This window comes from Camponotus vicinus, unplaced genomic scaffold (genome assembly GCF_025532165.1).
Source record: "Camponotus vicinus isolate PSW18456_S1 unplaced genomic scaffold, iyCamVici1.0 SCAF_8, whole genome shotgun sequence".
In the NCBI taxonomy this organism is placed as follows: domain Eukaryota; kingdom Metazoa; phylum Arthropoda; class Insecta; order Hymenoptera; family Formicidae; genus Camponotus; species Camponotus vicinus.
The window spans coordinates 9,047,685-9,066,676 of record NW_028141980.1 but is presented as its reverse complement, the minus strand read 5'-3'; the positions used below and the strand labels follow the sequence as shown (position 1 = coordinate 9,066,676).

The following is an 18,992-nucleotide window of genomic DNA, read 5'->3' as shown; positions in this document are numbered from 1 at the left end:
ATAATTATGTAATATATATTTTTTATATGTATTATATTCTGTGTGTTTAACTCTATTAAAAAAAATAAAAAAAATAAAAAAATTTTTCCTCCTCAATTTTTCCTCCCCTGTATCTCTGCCTTAACGAAGGCATTTGCCAGGTGAGGAGGTTTCAGTACTCTCATGAACCTGAGAGCTATGCCGGCGGTAACATACTCCGATATTCATATAGTCTATTCTTATACTTAAAATCATTTGGACAACGTATGGGCACACATACATACACATATAGGTAAGTAATTTATAAAAATTATTTTTATAAAAATTATTATTTATCATATTTATATATTATTTTCAAAATAATGATTGTTATACTCTGGTGCTACCGGCATTTCGTGCATATAGCACGGAACAAAGCCAGAAATTGTGCACATTCGGGCTGCGTTCCAAAATTCACTGCCAGTACTGAAAATCTATAGTTTACGTGACGTACACTATAGATTTTCAGTACTGGCAGTGAATTTTGGAACACAGCCTATATATTACCCTCTGAGAACATTCATGGACATTGGCTTTGTAGAAGCCAATATCTACGAATGTTTTCAGTGGGTAATACACAATTTCGGGTTGTGTTCCATGCTACGAAATGTCGATAACACAAGCATGTTGCTATTGATATTATCGATGATTGATATAAATTTTTTGACATATCAAAATTACATTAACAATACCTATATTATCGGTCTATTTTACAATCGTAGTTTGAACTCGAAAATTGGCAAAGTGATAGGAGAATATAATCAGGTAAGAGGTAACACACTTATTGATATGTCAAAAATCATTCAGAATCATTTCAATAATTCCTCCTATATAATCCTCTAAATCTGCAAATTTGAATAGCAAAAATGTAAATTCTCCAACATGAAAACGAGCAAGAGATACTCTATTACATTAATTTCTTTTTGCAAAGCGAAATAATAATTTAACTGTTTCCACGCTCATTATGCGTTATCAACGTGTCGCGCACCATCTACTTGATATCATAGATAAGATAGATAAGATCTCGCGAGGAGAATATTCTTCGAGTTATCGAGATCTTCCTTTCTTTCTCCCGAAACATGTTCAACATAATTAAACTTCTCTCATCCGTGATTATACTTTCTGGCTTTTTGCATATGAGTAAGTAAATTTTACAACATAATATCTCTTTATTATTGTAATAGAATTATAAAATAGTGGAAAGAGAATCACATGAAATTTTTCGTCAATATTTGAATTGTCTTAGCATTATTCTTGTTTATCGTCTTACCTTTTGCGTGCACATCAATTTTTTATCGCACATATGTTCATTCTCTAATTTATCAATTGCATTGAATAAAGTTATTTCATTATTGCTATTATTTTCTTCAAACAAGATAATGCGATTAACGCGAGAGAAATATTATTTAAAAATCTTCAGCGAGTTATTCAAGAGAGGAACATTTATGGTGTTATGAATGCAACACGGATTTAAGACATGGGCATAAAGGAGATTGCAATGATCCTTATACGCCTACTGCTTTTGACCTGGTTGCCTGTCCTCGGAACGAATCTCATCATTGCCACAAAAGTATCATATTGTGTACGTAGACATTGCATTTTAATTTGATATGAAATATCATTGAAATAATAAATATATTTTAAATCAGCTTTATATAACTTAATATAGTAGATGAGGTAAAGAATTGGACACGCAACAAAATTGAAATATCGATGTAAAATATTACAGATAGAAATATTTTAGTAACAGTACGAGCCTGCGTATTATCACGCCAAGTAAACAAATATTGCGACTATGAAGATAGTTTTCCACATTCGGATATCAAGTGTTATTTTTGCAACGAAAACAGCTGCAACAGTAAAGGATTATTTAATCCGATATCAAAATGGAATCTTGGATTTGTCACAATTATTTCGTGGGTGTTAACGTAAAAATGCGCGCAGACATTTCATCGTAAAAATTGCTGGTATTTAAATTTTTATACATACTTGTAATCATACACTAAGAAATTGTAACAAGTTTTGAAATGTTTGCTCTTGCTCGTAGAAATGTTTCTATGCTCGAAAGAAACGACCTTCGAAACATTAGTTAAATACAAAAGAGATACTTGTAGAGAATGTTCATTAAATTTTCCTATTATATTATTAAAGCAGGCCTAGAAAACATTATATTTGCCATATCGAGTCATTTGGAATCAGTTGTCATAATTTTTCTCTTGCAAATGCTCTTTTTAAAATATAAACAAATGACTTTACACTCCTGTCGAACCACGAAAATATAAACGGTTTTTGACAAATAATACTGGCCACACCGGATAGAACGTACCATAATATGGATAAGGATGCGCTTAATCGTGCAATTAACTTAATGGTACCATCATTTTAATGTAAGCTTAAATATGTACGTCAATGATTATGTTTACGAGTAACACGATGTAGAGAAGGACACATTATATTTCCAAATATAGAATCCTTCTATCACTTTTTGTGTGTTGTAATTTTACAAATGGATTTAATTTAAAATATTGAATATTAGTGAAATGAAGTTGATACGGAGCCGTGACAAATGGTATTATTACCTTCAAACATTCAAGCTCTATTTAACATAAATTCACGCTCGCGATATCGTACGCATTAAGTTCATTTTTAGATATACATGTAGCGCATACCTTAAGTGTTTTAAGATAATTGAAAAATATAAATATTTTATGAGATATTTTACATTAAAAAAATATGTACACATGATACATATATATTCTCTCTTTCCTTCTTTTCTTCTTTCTTAAAATTTTATATTAATTATGTATATTTAGTTTTATAAATGCAATGTCATTAATTTAATGTTAAAGATCTGCGAGATTTTTTTTCATTATCTATTTGAAGTTTATATATCTCAATACGCTTGACCGGAAGAGACATTTTGTTGAAGATTAAAGAGTTTTATAATTGGAGCACCAGTCGTCAAATGAAACTAGACTTTCTAGATTCGCAACGTCCTCCTCTGCAACGATGAACTTTACTTTATGTGTATAACACACGCATATATAGATCAAACGGATGAATGAACGCCGCAGAAGCGATTACCAAGGTGAACAGGTTAAATACCAAAGTGAGGTCGGTAATATTCAATAGGGTTAAGTGCTTTCCTGACCTCTCTTAATCAGTCGGCAGGACACAAATTTACAATATCAAATTAAATGTTTCAAAAATTGTCGAGAAAAATATACATATAAAATTGAAGTATAGAGCATTGATCTGATTTTAGTAGTTTTTTTATTTTACACATACTTATTGCGCAGATTATTTAGAATAAAGAAACAAAAATATTAAATCGTTATATATGTCTCATTAAAAAAAAGACCAGATCTAAATAAAAAGGTATTAACTTGAAAAAAGTGCTAAAATTTTGCTCAGTATTCTATATACTTACATCTCTGACACACAATGAAATAAACCTTAATTACATCTCTCATAAAAAGGAACCACACGTTGTAGAACAAGAGACTTCGTAGCGATTGGCAGTTAGAAAAAGAGAGACAGAAGACAGAGAGGGAGAGGAAGAGACAAGTGCTCTTGGTAAAGAGGGTGTTGGTTCCTCAGTATCATACTGGACACGTTTGGTATCGGCAGTTTTCAAACGAACATCTGAATCGTTCGATAGCATCTACTGTCACTTTTGAGAACGAAATTTTGTTGCTAATTTTTTTGTGTAAATTCAAGCAATCATATTTTAATATCCGAAATGATTTCCATCGAACGAACAGCGATGCTGATCCTCGGGATGGCTCTTTTCATAACGTCAGGTGAGTCTTTGTGCTCTGCAAATGTTAACAGAGCAAAAATTTGAAAATATATTTGTTTTTTAAATAAAAATTGCGGGAATAAAATATTAGATGTTTGACTATTTTAAATAGTCCTTTTGAATTTTTGTTTTATGAATATTGAAAATATCTAAAATATTAGTTATTCTTTCTTACTTATTTAAATTTTGCATGTTACGTATTAGATTTATTATTTATTTCATTTCAGAAATTTTAAATTACGTTGTCATTTATGTTATTAAAAAACAGTATTTTTGTTGTGTTGTATACGCAATTTTATGTGATAAGAAATCTAATTATTTACGTACATCATTACACGAATGATATTAATATTACAAATCTATCTTTCTATAAATCGTATTTATTTCATGTACTTGTTGAGATATGCAAATGATTAATGTTTATATTTCTCTTGAGTAATAAAGAAAGAGAAGTGAAACTTTATAATAATAATTTATATAATATATATTTTTTTAATATTACTAATTAAAATAATTTATCAATGTCAAGTTATATATATTATTATAATATATAACATACATGTGCATGCATACATATATATATATATATATATATATATATATATATATGCATAGTACATGTTTATACGTATATGTATAGGCGCGCGAGACATGCACTCGTATGCAAGTACATATATATACAAAGTGAATTATCTAATTTGATTATTGTTTATTGCTTGAAAAAATATTTCGAAAGTTGCATAGCATCAAGTAACAGTACAGTATAGTAATTCGTTTTTTACTATCTTGCTTTTTTATCGAAATATGAAAATCGTTTCAAATTTTTTAAATAATACACCGAACATTTCATTTCAAAATTTGAAATAATATAGAATAGATTAAAATAAAATAGAATAAAAAAGTATAAAATAAAAAGAATAAAATAGAATAGAATAAAAAAGGGTAATATAACATTTTCAGGATCCTAAAATTTATGAATTAGAATTTAACTACAGTTTTTATTCTCATTCATTAATCAATCAATTATATTTGCATTGAATTCAACTATAGATACAACATTTTAAGCATTATTTACATTAAAAGTTATTTTAGTAATATTTTAGTAATTATTGGGACTTCAACTGTTCATCGCTTTTACTGAACATTCGATATCTTTTCAAATTTTGGAATAATTTAAAAAAATTTGAATGTGAAAAATTTAATATTTCATATAAAAATCTCAAGATAATTTTCATATCTCGATAAAAAAACACAAGATAGCAAAAATGATTACTTTATTATGTTTCCCTTGATGTTATGCGATTTCTGTTTTCCGAAATATTTTTCATACAAACAGTTTATACAGTTTATAGTTTCAGTAATTTAAAATGATCAAGTTAAATAATTCCCTTTATATATATATATATAAAGTGTTAATATATATATTACATATTACTTGATATGCAATAACTATATTTTCGTGTTTTATCATAATTTTTCATGACATTTATTTTCGTGAAACTTCCTCTCGAGTTTGATATTGTGTCGCGCCCAGTTTTTACAATGGCAGATACTCGTATGTAGTTGTAAAACTCTAGCGTGCACTACTAATATAGACAGTTACTCAGCATTACGTCACTTCTTAATCACGCCTGTTTTCCGTCTGTATTGCGCAGATATCTCTTCCGTGATTTCAATTTAAATTGTATTACTAAACAGATTTCTAAAGTCTAAAATCTTTCTTACGCGAGAATATATAGCGCCCTTCGTAAAGTTCGCATGTTCTTCATCGTCTCTTGATGCGCGCAATGAATTCAAATCATAAAATAAATTGTGATTGACAAAATAAATTGTAATTTCTTTTGTTGAATAGGTTCCGCCTTACGTTGCTGGGTCTGCTCATCCAACGTAAATAACTTGTGTAATGATCCTATGAACACTACGGATCACCAAGCTGCATTTCATATCAGAACTTGCGATACGGGCCATTATGGTTCTACAAAAGCTATTTGCCGAAAAATCGTTAAACAAGGTAAAATTGTTTTTGCTCCAACACTATGCTCTAATATGAATATAATTATAAAATTTTATATAGAAAATTTTTAATATATTTATTAAATATACTCTGATTTTTTCTCTTCAACTTTAACACGACAAGTCTAAAATGATTTGTGGAAGTCAATATTTAAGAGAAATTGTAGTTTTCTTTTTTCGTTTTTTTCAAATCTTTTTTCATGCTAGATATCTTTCCACGACTTTTTAATAATCGTTACACACGTATATGTGTATGGTGAAGAAATACGTGAAAAGCAGAAAAATTCTTCGCGAGATGCACCGAATGCACCGATCTTGAAGTGTGCGTCTCTGCGCTTATTTCTTATTTAGTTAGAATGACGTATCACGAAATGGAGTTTAAATTGCACCTTTGATGCGCTGTATCCTTTCTATTTCAAGTGTGACGACGCGGTAATGTGTACCACGGTTGAATCATACTACGTATATGTAAATGACGATGATAATACATTAAACAAGGTCGGGATCACACTTACGCGCGAAGGCAAAAAATTATTCTTTAAAAATCACTCGCAAGTTTGATTAATTTTGTTTAGAGTGATATATTGTTTGCGTGATTAAAAATTTCAAATTAGATCGACATAATTATCTTCAATTAATAAAGGTTTTAAAAAGAAAATTCCTTTAAATTAAAAATTTACCTTCTTTCCAAGTGCCAATATAATGATCTAAATGTGTGAATTTGAAATTGCTCATTTTTCAACGTCACCTTTGCAATCTACTATGGAATTTTAGAAAGAGAAGCAAATGATGTGTTATAAAAATTATACTTCTTTGTACAGTCATCAAAATTATACTTCTTTGTATGTTGTTAAATTTGCCATTGCATACATTGTTTCACGATAAATCCAAGGTAGTAACCACATATCGAACATTAATTTGACGGAATTCTAGCGTGACAGATATGTCTGCATGTATATGCACGCGAAATAATCAGCATGATTACTAACTGAATATGAAAATTACGTAAGCGACAATTTTATGCTATTAAATCAACAACGCGCTCGTTGAAATAGAAAAATATAACGCGATTACGATAAAATATGACGCGATACGATTGCACATTAAATACTTTCAGGAAAAATCACTGATTTTTATCGTTTTCTGCAATATATTAAAATACATATATAAACGATGTCCAAAGTTCATTCTTCACTATGATTATCAAACAAAATTATCGATTATTAAACAAAATTTAATTTGAATAAATTTAATTTGAGCAAATTTTCGGTTTGTAAAAAAACGATTAATTTGTGAATTGTGTTAATTTTTTTTAGAATATGGCGAGCGAATTGTCATACGTCAATGCTCCACTCCATATCACGATGAGGTCGATATTGTTGATGGCCTATGTGGCAATTCCATGACACAGCCAGGACGCGACGTAATCGAATCCTGCCACATCTGTAGCACTGATTTGTGCAATTCCGCGACAGATGCGTCTGCGACCCGACTGCTTTATATCGGCGCGCTAATATCTTTTGCCTACATCTTCCAACAATCGAAATATGGTGTTCTTTAATCTAACGATTGACGATCAATAGATTAATACGTATCGATTTTCATTAGTTGTGTCAGAGTAGCTAATAAAAAGAAAGAAAACTTTCGCACAATAGCTACGAATACTTAATGTCGTCAATCTGTGACTAACAATTTTTTTCTCCGCGGACTGATTATTTTCCAATGATTTTACGATTTGAGAGATATATAAAAAAAGTGTAGATACAAGAGAGAAATATGTGTTTCATATATAATCTCGCTCGATGTAATTCAATTATTTTTCATAAACGGAAATTATGAAATAAGCACATGATTTTTACGAATAATATTGGTTCAAATTAATATTGTAAGTACAAAATAAAGAATGTAACATAATCATATCGTGTAAATTTGATTTCTTTTTGAAAAATGTTTTTTCTTCTTCAAAAGCTAATACGACTTTAAGATAGCTTTAAGATCGAGCTTTCTGTAAAATCAACTTTACACTTGTTGCTTTAATTCTGATATACTCGGCGAAACGACGTCTTTGATAATTACTCTATGTAAGAACAAATTAGGCTCGTCGTTGTGTTATCTTCATTGGTTCAACCTTGTTGCGTTCTAAATAAGTACATATTACCTCGAGGCCGTCTTGATATGAGCGTTTCCTCTATTTTTGTCACAAAAGTTACCTTAATTATATAATGACGAAAGACGAGAAGGTAAAGACGAAAGCTTATCAGATATCCGTCCAGCGATTAGAATAATAGACGAATGTGTTCTCAAAAGACCATGCCAACATATTAAAAATCTTTTTCACATATATAACAATATATATTATATAATTCTCCGCGCGAGATATTATGTATCGTCTTAATTAAAGTATAATCGTGTTACATTGTGCAAAATCTGTAAAAATTAAAAAACTATTTTAAGAAAGTTATCCTTGATAAGTTCTGAAAGCGCATAGAAATCAAATTATGCAAACATTCGTGCGCACTGTCATTATGGATTAAAGGCTATATAATGATACTTTATTATAGTAATAGCCGACAATTATCAAAAAAAATCTATAAACATAAGGCATTTATTTCCTACATATAAATAAAATGTAAATCACGAAAAAAAATGATTCTATGCTATAGATATAAAATTTATATAAAACCGTTTCCATTTCAATTTTTTCCAACAAATGATTTTTTTCTAGTAGATACGCATATACGTATACGTATACGTATACGCATATATGTATACGGTACGATTTATCGACTGATCTCATCGCTCGAAAAATCGGCCATAAATGCATCATATAAATAAGTCAATTTATTATTAATTTATATATTACTAAAAAATATTAATTTGCAATCTAATAATATTATATATACGACAGATGTTTTAAATAAATGTTTTTGATCACGTTTGCACTTATTGCGCAAATTTCTTTCTCAGACGAATAAACTATTCACTGATGGATTTTTCCAACTTGATCAATCCAATGCTATAATAGTTTTCACTTTACTTTGTATTCGTCATTAAAAAAATAATGAATCATTATTGTTATGCAACAGTTTTTCAATTATGATATAGCAGCAATTTTATTCAATACGGAAAATAGTAGTAATTATTATCTTAATAGGCTATAAAAACATAAAAAATAAACTTGCAAGTCATGAAAAAATATATAACTGAATAATTAAATTATACATATAAATCTCAGAGAAGAGAAAAAGAGAGAGAAGATAGATTTAATTTAATTGTAAAATTAATTTGGCAATAAGATTAATTAGATTTATCAATAAAACAACATTAATTCAATATTAACATCAATATTAACATTCTTGAATTTTTAAATGCTATAAAAATTTCCTAACAATTTTCTAAATTAAAACAATAAATTGGCCGATAAATCGCATTTACTTGTTGCACAATTTCTATCACAAATCACTGGGTAGATACTGTATATAATTATCGTTATACACAATAATTGTCCGAATGCACTAGAGAATGAGCGAACCGTTGCAGTTTTCATGGCACGTTCTTTCTCGCATAGATATGCAACACATGTCAATTTCGCGTGCGTGACGAAGAGAATTTATTGTTATTCACCGGGTCACATCTGCAAACACAACACGAGGGAAACAGGAACCAATCCATAAATATACCTTTACAATCGTTGTCTGGGTCGTAGGCGAGTAACCTATGCCATTTGTACTTCTGTTCGCATCCGCAGTCTCCGTTGCATCGATTTGTTTGCGTTTTCCTACGAAAAATAAATAGGCTATGCAATATTTATTAATCTGCATTTTATCAATCTATGAGATATTTATGAACAAATACAAAAAGATAGAATAAGATGTCATTATATATTAATAAATAATTAAATATATATAATATTCTTCCTTTTCGCGTCGTATGAAACTAACTCTGTTTTTCATAAAATTCAAAGTTTCACAAAATTCAAACATATATTTTATATATAATTGTATTTAATGCAGTTTTACTTACGAGCACACTTCCTGATGTATAGCCTGCTCGAAATGTTGAGTATTTACAATGGCACGAATCTTTCCGGCGCTGTTACTTGCCCAATAGGGAGTCACGATTTCAACTTTTGATTCGCACGCATCAACTCTGAAATTATTATCCCGATATTATATTATCTCATATCTTTCTTTAATCATTTTCTATGAATTTATTTTATAAAAGAGGGAGAGAGAGAGAGTTTTAAAAAAATTGCGACATAATTGCATGTAAAAGATATATACTACTGATATATAGTGTAATATATAATGGTGGATCATTAAGTCAAAATGCTACAAGAAAATAATACATAATAATAAACAATACTAATTAATATCGTAATAGATAAAATGACACTAATAATATCAAATAAGTATTTCGATTCCCAATCTGTACCTGCCACTTTCTGTGCTGCGATTTTTTCCAAAGGATTGCCTGATATTTCTATTCTTGCTGAAATACTCCTCGTCGATTTCCTCTTCTGCATGTAATTCGTCGTTAGGTCCACCATCTGGAATGTCATGTGTCCGCGTATCTCTACTTTTTCTTCGTGTTCTAGTGCGATGTCCAGGTTCGCTCGATCCATATCCTGGGTTCATCTCGAAATCACCATACATCCTTTTCATTAACGCTTTATTTTCATCGATAAAACGCTCTATTCGTTCTCTGCAACAATTGATTTTAATTAAATAATATATTATATATTATATATTATATATTATATTAACAACTTTTTTATTCTGTTTCATGATAATATAAATTTAGAAATGTGTATTTTCAAAGTAAATAAAATGACTAGTGGAATAATTTATACTTACATTGGATATGTGTTTCCGGCGGTTGGACAAAACAGCTGATGATATCTTTTGATACATGGTACACCTCGTACCAAATCTCCCCTCAGTTCGACACCTAATGCTACTGAAAGTGCAGTCCAGAGTATCTGTGCGCAAATAAAAGTTTATCGATATACATATATTAATATTTTTTAATTACAAATAATAATGAATAATATCATGAGGCAACGCGAAGAAAAGGAATTTTGCTGTCACAGCAACAAACAGGAACTGTTTCTACCGTTGCACATTTGATGTAAAAGCGATAAAATTTCAATTGCAAAGCAATTGCTTAATTTTCAGCAAATTTAGTGTTTTCGACATTTGTCTGTCTATATAAATAATAAAATTTCCTAATAAAATTTGCTACAAGAAAAATATTTCGCGTCAAACATTTCTTCTTTATATTTACCGGAAGTCAATATTGGTTAATTAAAGATCGCCTTCCTACATTTATCTTTCAATTCCACTTCCAGTCAGTATGCAGTAGGCGTCATTCATAATATGAGAAAATTCTGACGTTGATTACGCGGTGCGTTGCCCACAAGAAATGATTCATACAGCGCGAGGAAGCTGAGTCAATTATTCATATGTGAAATTTAATTAAATTAAAAATTATTTTTTCGAGTTTTTTCTAATGTCGCATTAGGAAGAGAAATGCGAATTAGAGCCTGAATGCGGAGTGCGTAAATATTTATGACAAGTATTGTGTGTGAGATAAAAGTCGCAAAAATGTCAAATGTTTCAATTCACTTCGGATACTTTCGAGCAGAGCGATTAAATTAATAAAAAAGGAATATAAATTTCATAAGAAATATTCATTATTATTATTATTATTATATTTATTATATTATTATATTATTATTATATTTATAGATATTTTTTTAGAAAAAATAAGCGAGAAAAGTTTGAATTTTCAGAAACTCTCTCTTACTCTTAATCTCATTACAAACGTGGAAAATAAAAAAAACAGTTTTACAGATAATATCCTCATTAAATAAATAAAAAAATAATAAGTGAAGAAAATTCGCTATTCGAATGACGTAAAGGTAATAATTTTGTCTAAGAAATTGCTTTGAGCCTATGATAAGTGCGATGTGTAGGCACGCGTGACGAGGTCGCGTGTCGTAAGAACGAAAAGATTTCGGTAGTCCATATCGGCAAGCTCTCGTCTCTTCGCAAGTCTCGCAAATGACATTCATAATACTCGTAAATGATTTACACATAATCATCACCGAAAATTCCTAGCCAATTGTTTTATTTTGATATTTTTCTCCGCGGAAGATTGTAAAGTATACATTCGAATGTCTTTCGATCCTTATCGATTTCGACTAAATTATTCAACTGATTGATTTTTTTGCGAACGACTTATGCGCTATGCATTATATGATAAAATGTCAATGTAAAATATGATAAAATGTCAATGTAAAATCTTGTTTGCGAATAATAATAACGATTCATAATTTATTCGCTCGATCAACGAACGATCAAGAGCGTTAGAATGTCAATCGTATTAGCCGATTATTCTTAATGCGTATCATATATCGATATAAATGTACGATTCGTTCGCTTTCAATCATGTAATCAATTCGAATCAATTTTCTATTTCGATACAGATTAGATTTTGGTTTTTGTACGAATTTTTGAAATATGCGTATAATTTTATTCAAAATTCAAAATTATTTTTAATTTTTTTGCGAATAATAATTTATTTTGATTGGAAAACCACTAAATCGACGATATATAATAAAGTTAACGGTTTACCATCTCAATGTCAATATGGTAGTTGACCTCAAGAGAATTCTGTCGCGACCTCGGATACTCCGCGACAGAGGAGTCATTGCAGGAGGCGTTGAATGAAGTTGGAAATAACGCGAGAGAGAGGTAAAAGGGATTCATGCGAAACGCTTAAGACAGGTGTATGCATCTGTCCGATCGTACATTCTCGTTGATTCTCTAACAAAGATACACCGGGGTCATGGGTGCTCTACGCGGGAAATGTCACGCTATAGACTTTGAAAGTCCCTGTAGCCATGGTCGCATTTGTCGATTATCAACTGCGAATCCGCGCATCAAGAATAATACTTCTTATTTCAGATCCGTGCCACTGCACTTTTATTCAGATTAATTGAATAATTAATTGAATAATTAATTGAATAATCATTCATTATACGATACGTTCGACTAAAATGCATGTACTTGATTATATTTCATACTTTTAATATCGATCATCATCTTGATCAAAGAGAAAATAGAAAGAGAAAGTTGAGCGAAGTACAAGACTCACCGGTATCTGCACGAATGTCCCATTATTTAGCTGAGGATACGAATATAGCGGCACCACAGGAACGGAACCGTTTTTCAGAAAGATTGGACCCTGAATAGGTGTGACATGTGCGTTTGTTGGTATGTTCTGGTCTTCGTCATCGTAATAATCGTCAAAATCATCGTCGTAGTCCAATACAGCATGGACCGAAGTTTTGGCATCTGGACCGACGGAACTTCCGCCATTGACTCTCGTGTAACTTTAGACAAATTAAATGAATATCGATAGAATATCCTCAATAAAAAGAGAAAAGAATCTCTATTTACCCTTGAGGTCTTTCCGGATAATTCTCCTGTTCCTCTATCCGAGACTTGATCGACTCATGTGACTGAGAATGCTGCTGTTGCTGCTGCTGAAACGATGAAGAGGGAGGGGGTGGTCTCATCTGTTGCTGTTGCTGCTGCAGCCTGGGCTGCGTTCTTCTAAAATCCTGACTGTACGCGGTGTAACGATTATCCTGTGTCGACGAGAATGACGTGTGTTCCGCGTAGACCTCCTGACTCCTCTGCTGAGGAGTCTGACGTCGATGCTGATGATACTTGACCGGTGGTGTGTAGGGCTCGTTATGAAAAGTCTCCTGCTCGTTGTAGCTTGGCATGGATCCTGGTAATACGGCGTTCAAGCCGAGATTGTTGGCTGTTGTGTGTCCTCCAGGATACAGGAACGGCGCCATCGTCGCCGACTGATAGGGTAGACTGAAATTCACCAATGCCATTTCAATGTTGTGAGATAATCTCCAGACTCTAAGACTTTGTCCTTCACGACAAATCTCTCAAAAGGCTACGTCGATTGTTAATCTGGATCCGGCGTAGGACAGATTCGTTTCTTCGTTACGGAGATCATGATAGAGTCATTGATGACTTTGGCATAAGCTCCAAGGACAGGGGGGCCGAAATTGTCCCGAGTAAAGACACTCCCCTGGTCGCAATCATGTCGAATCGGTTCCGCTTCCTAGATACGTAATTGATTGCCTTCAAATTCTTTTGCAAACCCAATCTGCCTCTTTCTCGATCAACAGTGTTGATGCAGCGGCATGATCAATCGCAAAATTGATCTGGATATTGACAAGGCGTGACAAGTTATCAGATTGATCAAAATCACCGTTTTAGCTTTGCTTGTCTTACAAAGTAGCAAGATTGGACTGAAACATAGCGGAAATTATAATACTGCATTATGTCAAAAGAGAATGATATAAATAAGATATTCTTATTACTGTCGGAAAATCTACAAGAATCTAAAGAATCTCAATTTTAATCGTCACCAGCACCTCATTAAAAGAAATAGTAAATCAAATAACGAATTAAAATTATCGCAGCTAATTCTTCATCTATTGTTTGAAGAAAAAATCGTAATAATTATTAATTCGGATCGCAATCACATTTTTGATTAAATGTTTATACGAAGGGAGAATAATAAACTTTAATTCGTCCGTGGAAAGTGCTCCGCTCTCGGATCAAGCAAAGAGATACATGTGCGTTAATACATAATGAGTAAAAAGCAATTGCTTAAATTTTTAAATCAAGACTTTAAATCAAAGAACAAGAGCAAAAAAATAAAGAAGATGATTTCTCTGTTTCTAATCTTGCGCTGCGATAAATTCTCAACATAATACATAAAAAACGTATCTGCAATATAGTATCAATCATGTTAAAATAGCCTGATTATATCATTATAAGCATTATTTGCCCAATTATATCATTATAAATATTATTTGCGCAAATAGAAAAGCGTAAAATACCTATAATGACTGTGTTGTGTGAATCATAATTACATAAATACAATTACATACAAAGACATACGCAGTCTATTCGTAATTTCCGCATTTTCTTTCCTCCTAGGTCTTTTCAAAAGTGCCCATCTTATTTTTAAACGCATAAAATGCAACTAAAACGACTTATTGTAATGCAGAACGTTGATAAAATAACGATTGTTACGCCAACGTGTGTGGCCGACGAAATTTCTTTGGAAAGTCGAACGAGTTTGGCCACTCGTCACTTTCGCCCACCGGGATTACCGTGTTTCCAGTCGAATATGCAAAACGGTTTTCACTAAAGGTAAAAGCAGGACTATCCTATCTTGTCGAAACACTCTCTACTTTTTACGAAATATTCCCGAAATCGGTGTAAAAAGAAAATGATCCGTACGAAAAATTCCTAACAAATTTTTCTCTCCCTGTAATTTATTCGCTACATTCAAGTGATATCAATATTTTATGCGGATAAATTAATTAGAGGGTGTTGGCTAATTGACTCGTAAATTGACAACTCGCGTGCAGTACCTTAATTAATGCTATTTAATTGATCTCGACAATATTATCCATCGCGCGATTAACGATTATCTTTTTTCTATGTAACACAAGATCGGCTAATTACGAAAGAACAACAATTGTTTATGTACGATGTCAGCTATAATATAATTATGACTGACTTATGCAAATAAATGCAAATAGTGAAGAGAAAATTGATGCGAATTGTAATTCTCGAACATGCAAATGAGATGGCATAATCTTACCTGGCATAAATACGCGCGTTACATTCGCACACTTTTACAGCAACCGTAACTCGAACTCGCGCAGGGGCAAAACCGATCCAGAATGCATTAAAGATCCATCCGATCCGTTCCCACTTTCACTTCGCGTACGCGAAGAACCGTTCTGGGATGTCGTAATTGCTCGGAAGAATCGGCAAACGATTAAAAAGAAGAGAAAAAAAAAAGAAACGCACACATGTACACGCATATACGTAGAGCGAAGTGCGATGCGATGCGGCGCGATGATGATGATGTTGTGCAGTATCGGTCGCATTGGCGAACGACGACTGAAGTAGAAGACTTTTTAGCCAGTTGTGCACACAGTGAGAACGAGAATAAAGAGAAGTGTCCCTCGATCGCGCGAGTAAGCGCGACTCGGTGTGGGTTCTCTTACTTTTACGCTACGTGTGTTATCCCTTCCCATTTGTCTTTCTCTCTCTTTTCCTCTCACTCTCTCTGTCCCGATGCTCCCTACCTTTAACTTTGATCGTACCTTCGATTCTTCATTGCCGCGAGGAGTCATTAATGTAATGACTTTCAGCGCTCTTATCTGCTGCTTTACTTTCGATTATGCTTGTTCGTCTCGCGCGCGCGACTTTCTCCGTTCGTTTCCAAGTTTAATCTGTAAATTAAATCTGTAATTTCTAGTCAAATTTGTTGAAATAAGAGTTCAATCACTCAATTATCGAAAAATATATAACGTTTAACGAGTAAGAGAGTTGGATGCTCGATTGTACTTGCAGATTTCAATCGTTCTTTCGCGTCGAAGGACCAATACTTATTATATCCTAATATATACATATATGTACATGGCCTTATTTTCTGCGCAAAAAAGCAGAAAACGAAGGAACACGATATTCGATACTTTTTCCATTAAAATTTATTCCTACAGGGTATAATTATCCGATTAATTATTTTCTTCGTTCTCACTTATTTTCTTCAACGATCAATGCCTTTGAAAACGCATTTTTATAAAAAAAAATCTTGTAAAGCAAACGGAGTAATGTGACAGATATAGAATAATGCACGTTAGTTAATGCATAGAAACGTAAAATCCGAATATAAATACGATACAAGTCACGCTGACTTCCGGGGCAAATCCACGATCCAACGTTTCTCGGTAAAGCATGATTGCATGCGTCACTTGTCGTAATAAATGTAAATGTAGATAAAGAAATTTAAATGTACATGTATATCTAAAAAGGATCATTCTTACTCGCATCCGAGATGTTCGATACGAAACAGTACTTTTGCCTGGCTCTGTGTCAATCTTCGAGTTTGACTCCATTTGACATGACGCAACTAATGCTTTTCCATTCGTCTATTTGCCTTTGATGTGTACAATTGCGCAATCTTGTAATCTTGACATCTTTAGAAGAGTTGCCTCTACGTTATTCATGCGAAATATAACAGCGTTAATGCAGAGGCTTATTTAAAGATTATCTAAGACAAAAGAGATTTACATACACAGTAAAAAATTGTGCGTCTATATGTTAAAATTTTCTTGTGTTACCACGTTTTGATTAGTACTTTAATGTAAAATTAACATACAACTTATATGTTATTATTTTTATAACGTTTTCATGTGTTACATTTATGTCAACTTCATAACTTAACACTTTGTATATGTCTCTTAGAAATGAAATATTATTTTGAGTATTTTTAACATAATCATTTTAAACAATCAACATGTTTCAAAGTCAGTTTAACATTCTAAGAAAAGTTGAAGTAAATCTTCAAAATAATCTTGAACTTTGACATACAAAATAATCAAATTTACTAAAATCAAATGTTTCTATTACAAATAATTTAAGTTAAAATAATTACTATTATATGTTAATGTCCTACAACAATTCTTATGAGTTATTGTAACTATTTTTTCATGTAATTTTTAATTAATTCGTATGTTATTTTTACATTACACTTAAAGTCACAATAACAAAAATAAATGTAAAGTATTGTGTCATAATTATTTAACATTTTTAGTTTGTCAATAAGTAACATATGACGAATGAATTATTTTAACTTAAAATTTAGAGTGAACTTTCTGGGACATGTGAAAAATGTTAAAATTAACATTTTATTTTTTACTGTGTATACATATAGATATCTAAAGAGATTTTATCAATCTTATATTAATATTCAAGTTCGCACTAATTTCACAGAAAGGGAGAATCATCAAATTGAGGAAATTCTTACAATGTAACAAAGAATTAATCGATTAAAAAAAATTGTTTAGAATTGTTTTTCACCATAAAGAATAAATTCTTGACTTATATTCTTAAAGTTTTAATGAATCAAGTATGATATTACGCATTATACGTGCGTAAATAATTCAAAACATACTTGATTAATTACTTCGATTAGCGTATAATTAATTCCATGTACAAAGAACTCGTTTTAAAGGATCACGTGAATGTATTAGAAGTACGAAAGCATAGAAATAAGATCATAAATCGATATTAATGACACATATATGTCGGCTAAAGCTAAAGAAGAAAGGACTGAAAGGGAACCGAATGCCTGGCGCGCACGGGCCCGTGATAGGCTTACCCTCGTTAGAGTTCATTGTTGTGCAACCGACAATGAACCATGCGCAAACGCTCGACAGGCGACACCTTTCCTTACCCTTGAGAGAAGGAAGCCTCTTTGTAAGAGATCGAGTGTACAGAGTGCGAGCAGCCTCCTCTTTGTATAATAATGCGGATACATGATCGGCTGATACCGATTTCGAAACGATAATTGCAGAATTCAGTTGAAAATCTTGGCAACCACCATAACGCAAATTTTGTGTGCGCAAGACATTTTAAATTTTGAAATATTCTTACTTCATCTCTAATGTAATCAAAATAATATACATTTTTAATACTATAATTATAATTTAACAATGTAAGTAGTATAAATAGTATTTAGATTTTAAGTGATTTTCTATTCATTAATTCTTGAGATCTCAGAAGAGGAGTAAAATCGAGCAAAAATGTTGCTTCTGAATATTTTTAGATAAATATTAGTTGCTTACATGTATATAAAAAAAAAATTAATTATTACATTAACATTCCTTGAACGTATGCTTCATCTTCAGATATCGTTCGCGAAGAAAATACTTTTGAAAAATTTCGATTTAAAAACGAGCGAAATGTATGTTTATAATAAATAGAAAAAAACTTAAATTTTTCGCTCTTGTTTGTCTTCTTATATGCGGCTTCTGTGATACAATTGAAACCTACTGCCATGGAATTATAAATAAGTCACGTAATAAATTCAACCGGAACCAGCATCAGCGAACAAAAAAAATAGATTGCGCACGTGACACGTATGCCATACGGCCAGAGTTTCGCAACTCTCGCGCGACAATTCCATGATTCACGCTTGATTATGCACGCGTAACGGTCGCAATAAATTCGTTATACGCATATGTGCAAACGATTGT

General features: G+C 31.7%; 2 protein-coding genes and 1 long non-coding RNA gene across 6 annotated transcripts; 2 read left to right on the top strand and 1 right to left on the bottom strand.

The window, feature by feature from the left end:
- The first annotated feature begins 1,091 nt into the window (after window positions 1-1,091).
- LOC145975669 (uncharacterized) lies at window positions 1,092-1,895 on the top strand. The gene is made up of 3 exons (XR_014440046.1): window positions 1,092-1,158; window positions 1,395-1,600; window positions 1,763-1,895. It is a non-coding gene; the product is annotated as an uncharacterized LOC145975669 (long non-coding RNA).
- A 1,711-nt stretch (window positions 1,896-3,606) lies between these two features.
- Window positions 3,607-8,775, top strand: LOC145975665 (uncharacterized). Its single transcript, XM_083106324.1, has 3 exons — window positions 3,607-3,821; window positions 5,673-5,831; window positions 7,150-8,775. Exons 1-3 carry the CDS (start codon window positions 3,761-3,763, stop codon window positions 7,392-7,394), a joined length of 465 nt encoding a protein of 154 aa, XP_082962450.1. The 5' UTR covers window positions 3,607-3,760; the 3' UTR covers window positions 7,395-8,775.
- Spz3 (Spaetzle domain-containing protein 3) lies at window positions 8,341-17,073 on the bottom strand. Of its 4 annotated transcripts, none has more exons than XM_083106319.1 (7): window positions 15,545-17,073; window positions 13,300-14,174; window positions 12,995-13,232; window positions 10,690-10,814; window positions 10,268-10,537; window positions 9,857-9,982; window positions 8,341-9,611 (listed from the first exon to the last, which is right to left on the bottom strand). In XM_083106319.1, exons 2-7 carry the CDS (start codon window positions 13,746-13,748, stop codon window positions 9,416-9,418), a joined length of 1,404 nt encoding a protein of 467 aa, XP_082962445.1. In that variant the 5' UTR covers window positions 13,749-14,174; window positions 15,545-17,073; the 3' UTR covers window positions 8,341-9,415. The 4 variants fall into 4 exon arrangements, with proteins under 4 accessions (XP_082962445.1, XP_082962447.1, XP_082962448.1 ...); XM_083106321.1 differs by having other exon boundaries at window positions 13,300-14,087; XM_083106322.1 differs by having other exon boundaries at window positions 13,300-13,984.
- Between the last annotated feature and the right edge of the window lie 1,919 nt (window positions 17,074-18,992).

Bases quoted from the DNA above. Each gene is read 5' to 3' on its own strand.
- Spz3 (XM_083106319.1), bottom strand. From the start codon at position 13,748: ATGGCATTGGTGAATTTCAGTCTACCCTATCAGTCGGCGACGATGGCG. The intron at 10,815-12,994 runs GTGAGTCTTGTA...ATTTGCGCACAG, and splicing joins GGACATTCGTGCAGATACCG to ATACTCTGGACTGCACTTTC. The intron at 10,538-10,689 runs GTAAGTATAAAT...CAATTGTTGCAG, and splicing joins GCCGGAAACACATATCCAAT to AGAACGAATAGAGCGTTTTA.
- LOC145975665 (XM_083106324.1), top strand. From the start codon at position 3,761: ATGATTTCCATCGAACGAACAGCGATGCTGATCCTCGGGATGGCTCTT. The intron at 3,822-5,672 runs GTGAGTCTTTGT...TTTGTTGAATAG, and splicing joins GGCTCTTTTCATAACGTCAG to GTTCCGCCTTACGTTGCTGG. The intron at 5,832-7,149 runs GTAAAATTGTTT...AATTTTTTTTAG, and splicing joins CCGAAAAATCGTTAAACAAG to AATATGGCGAGCGAATTGTC.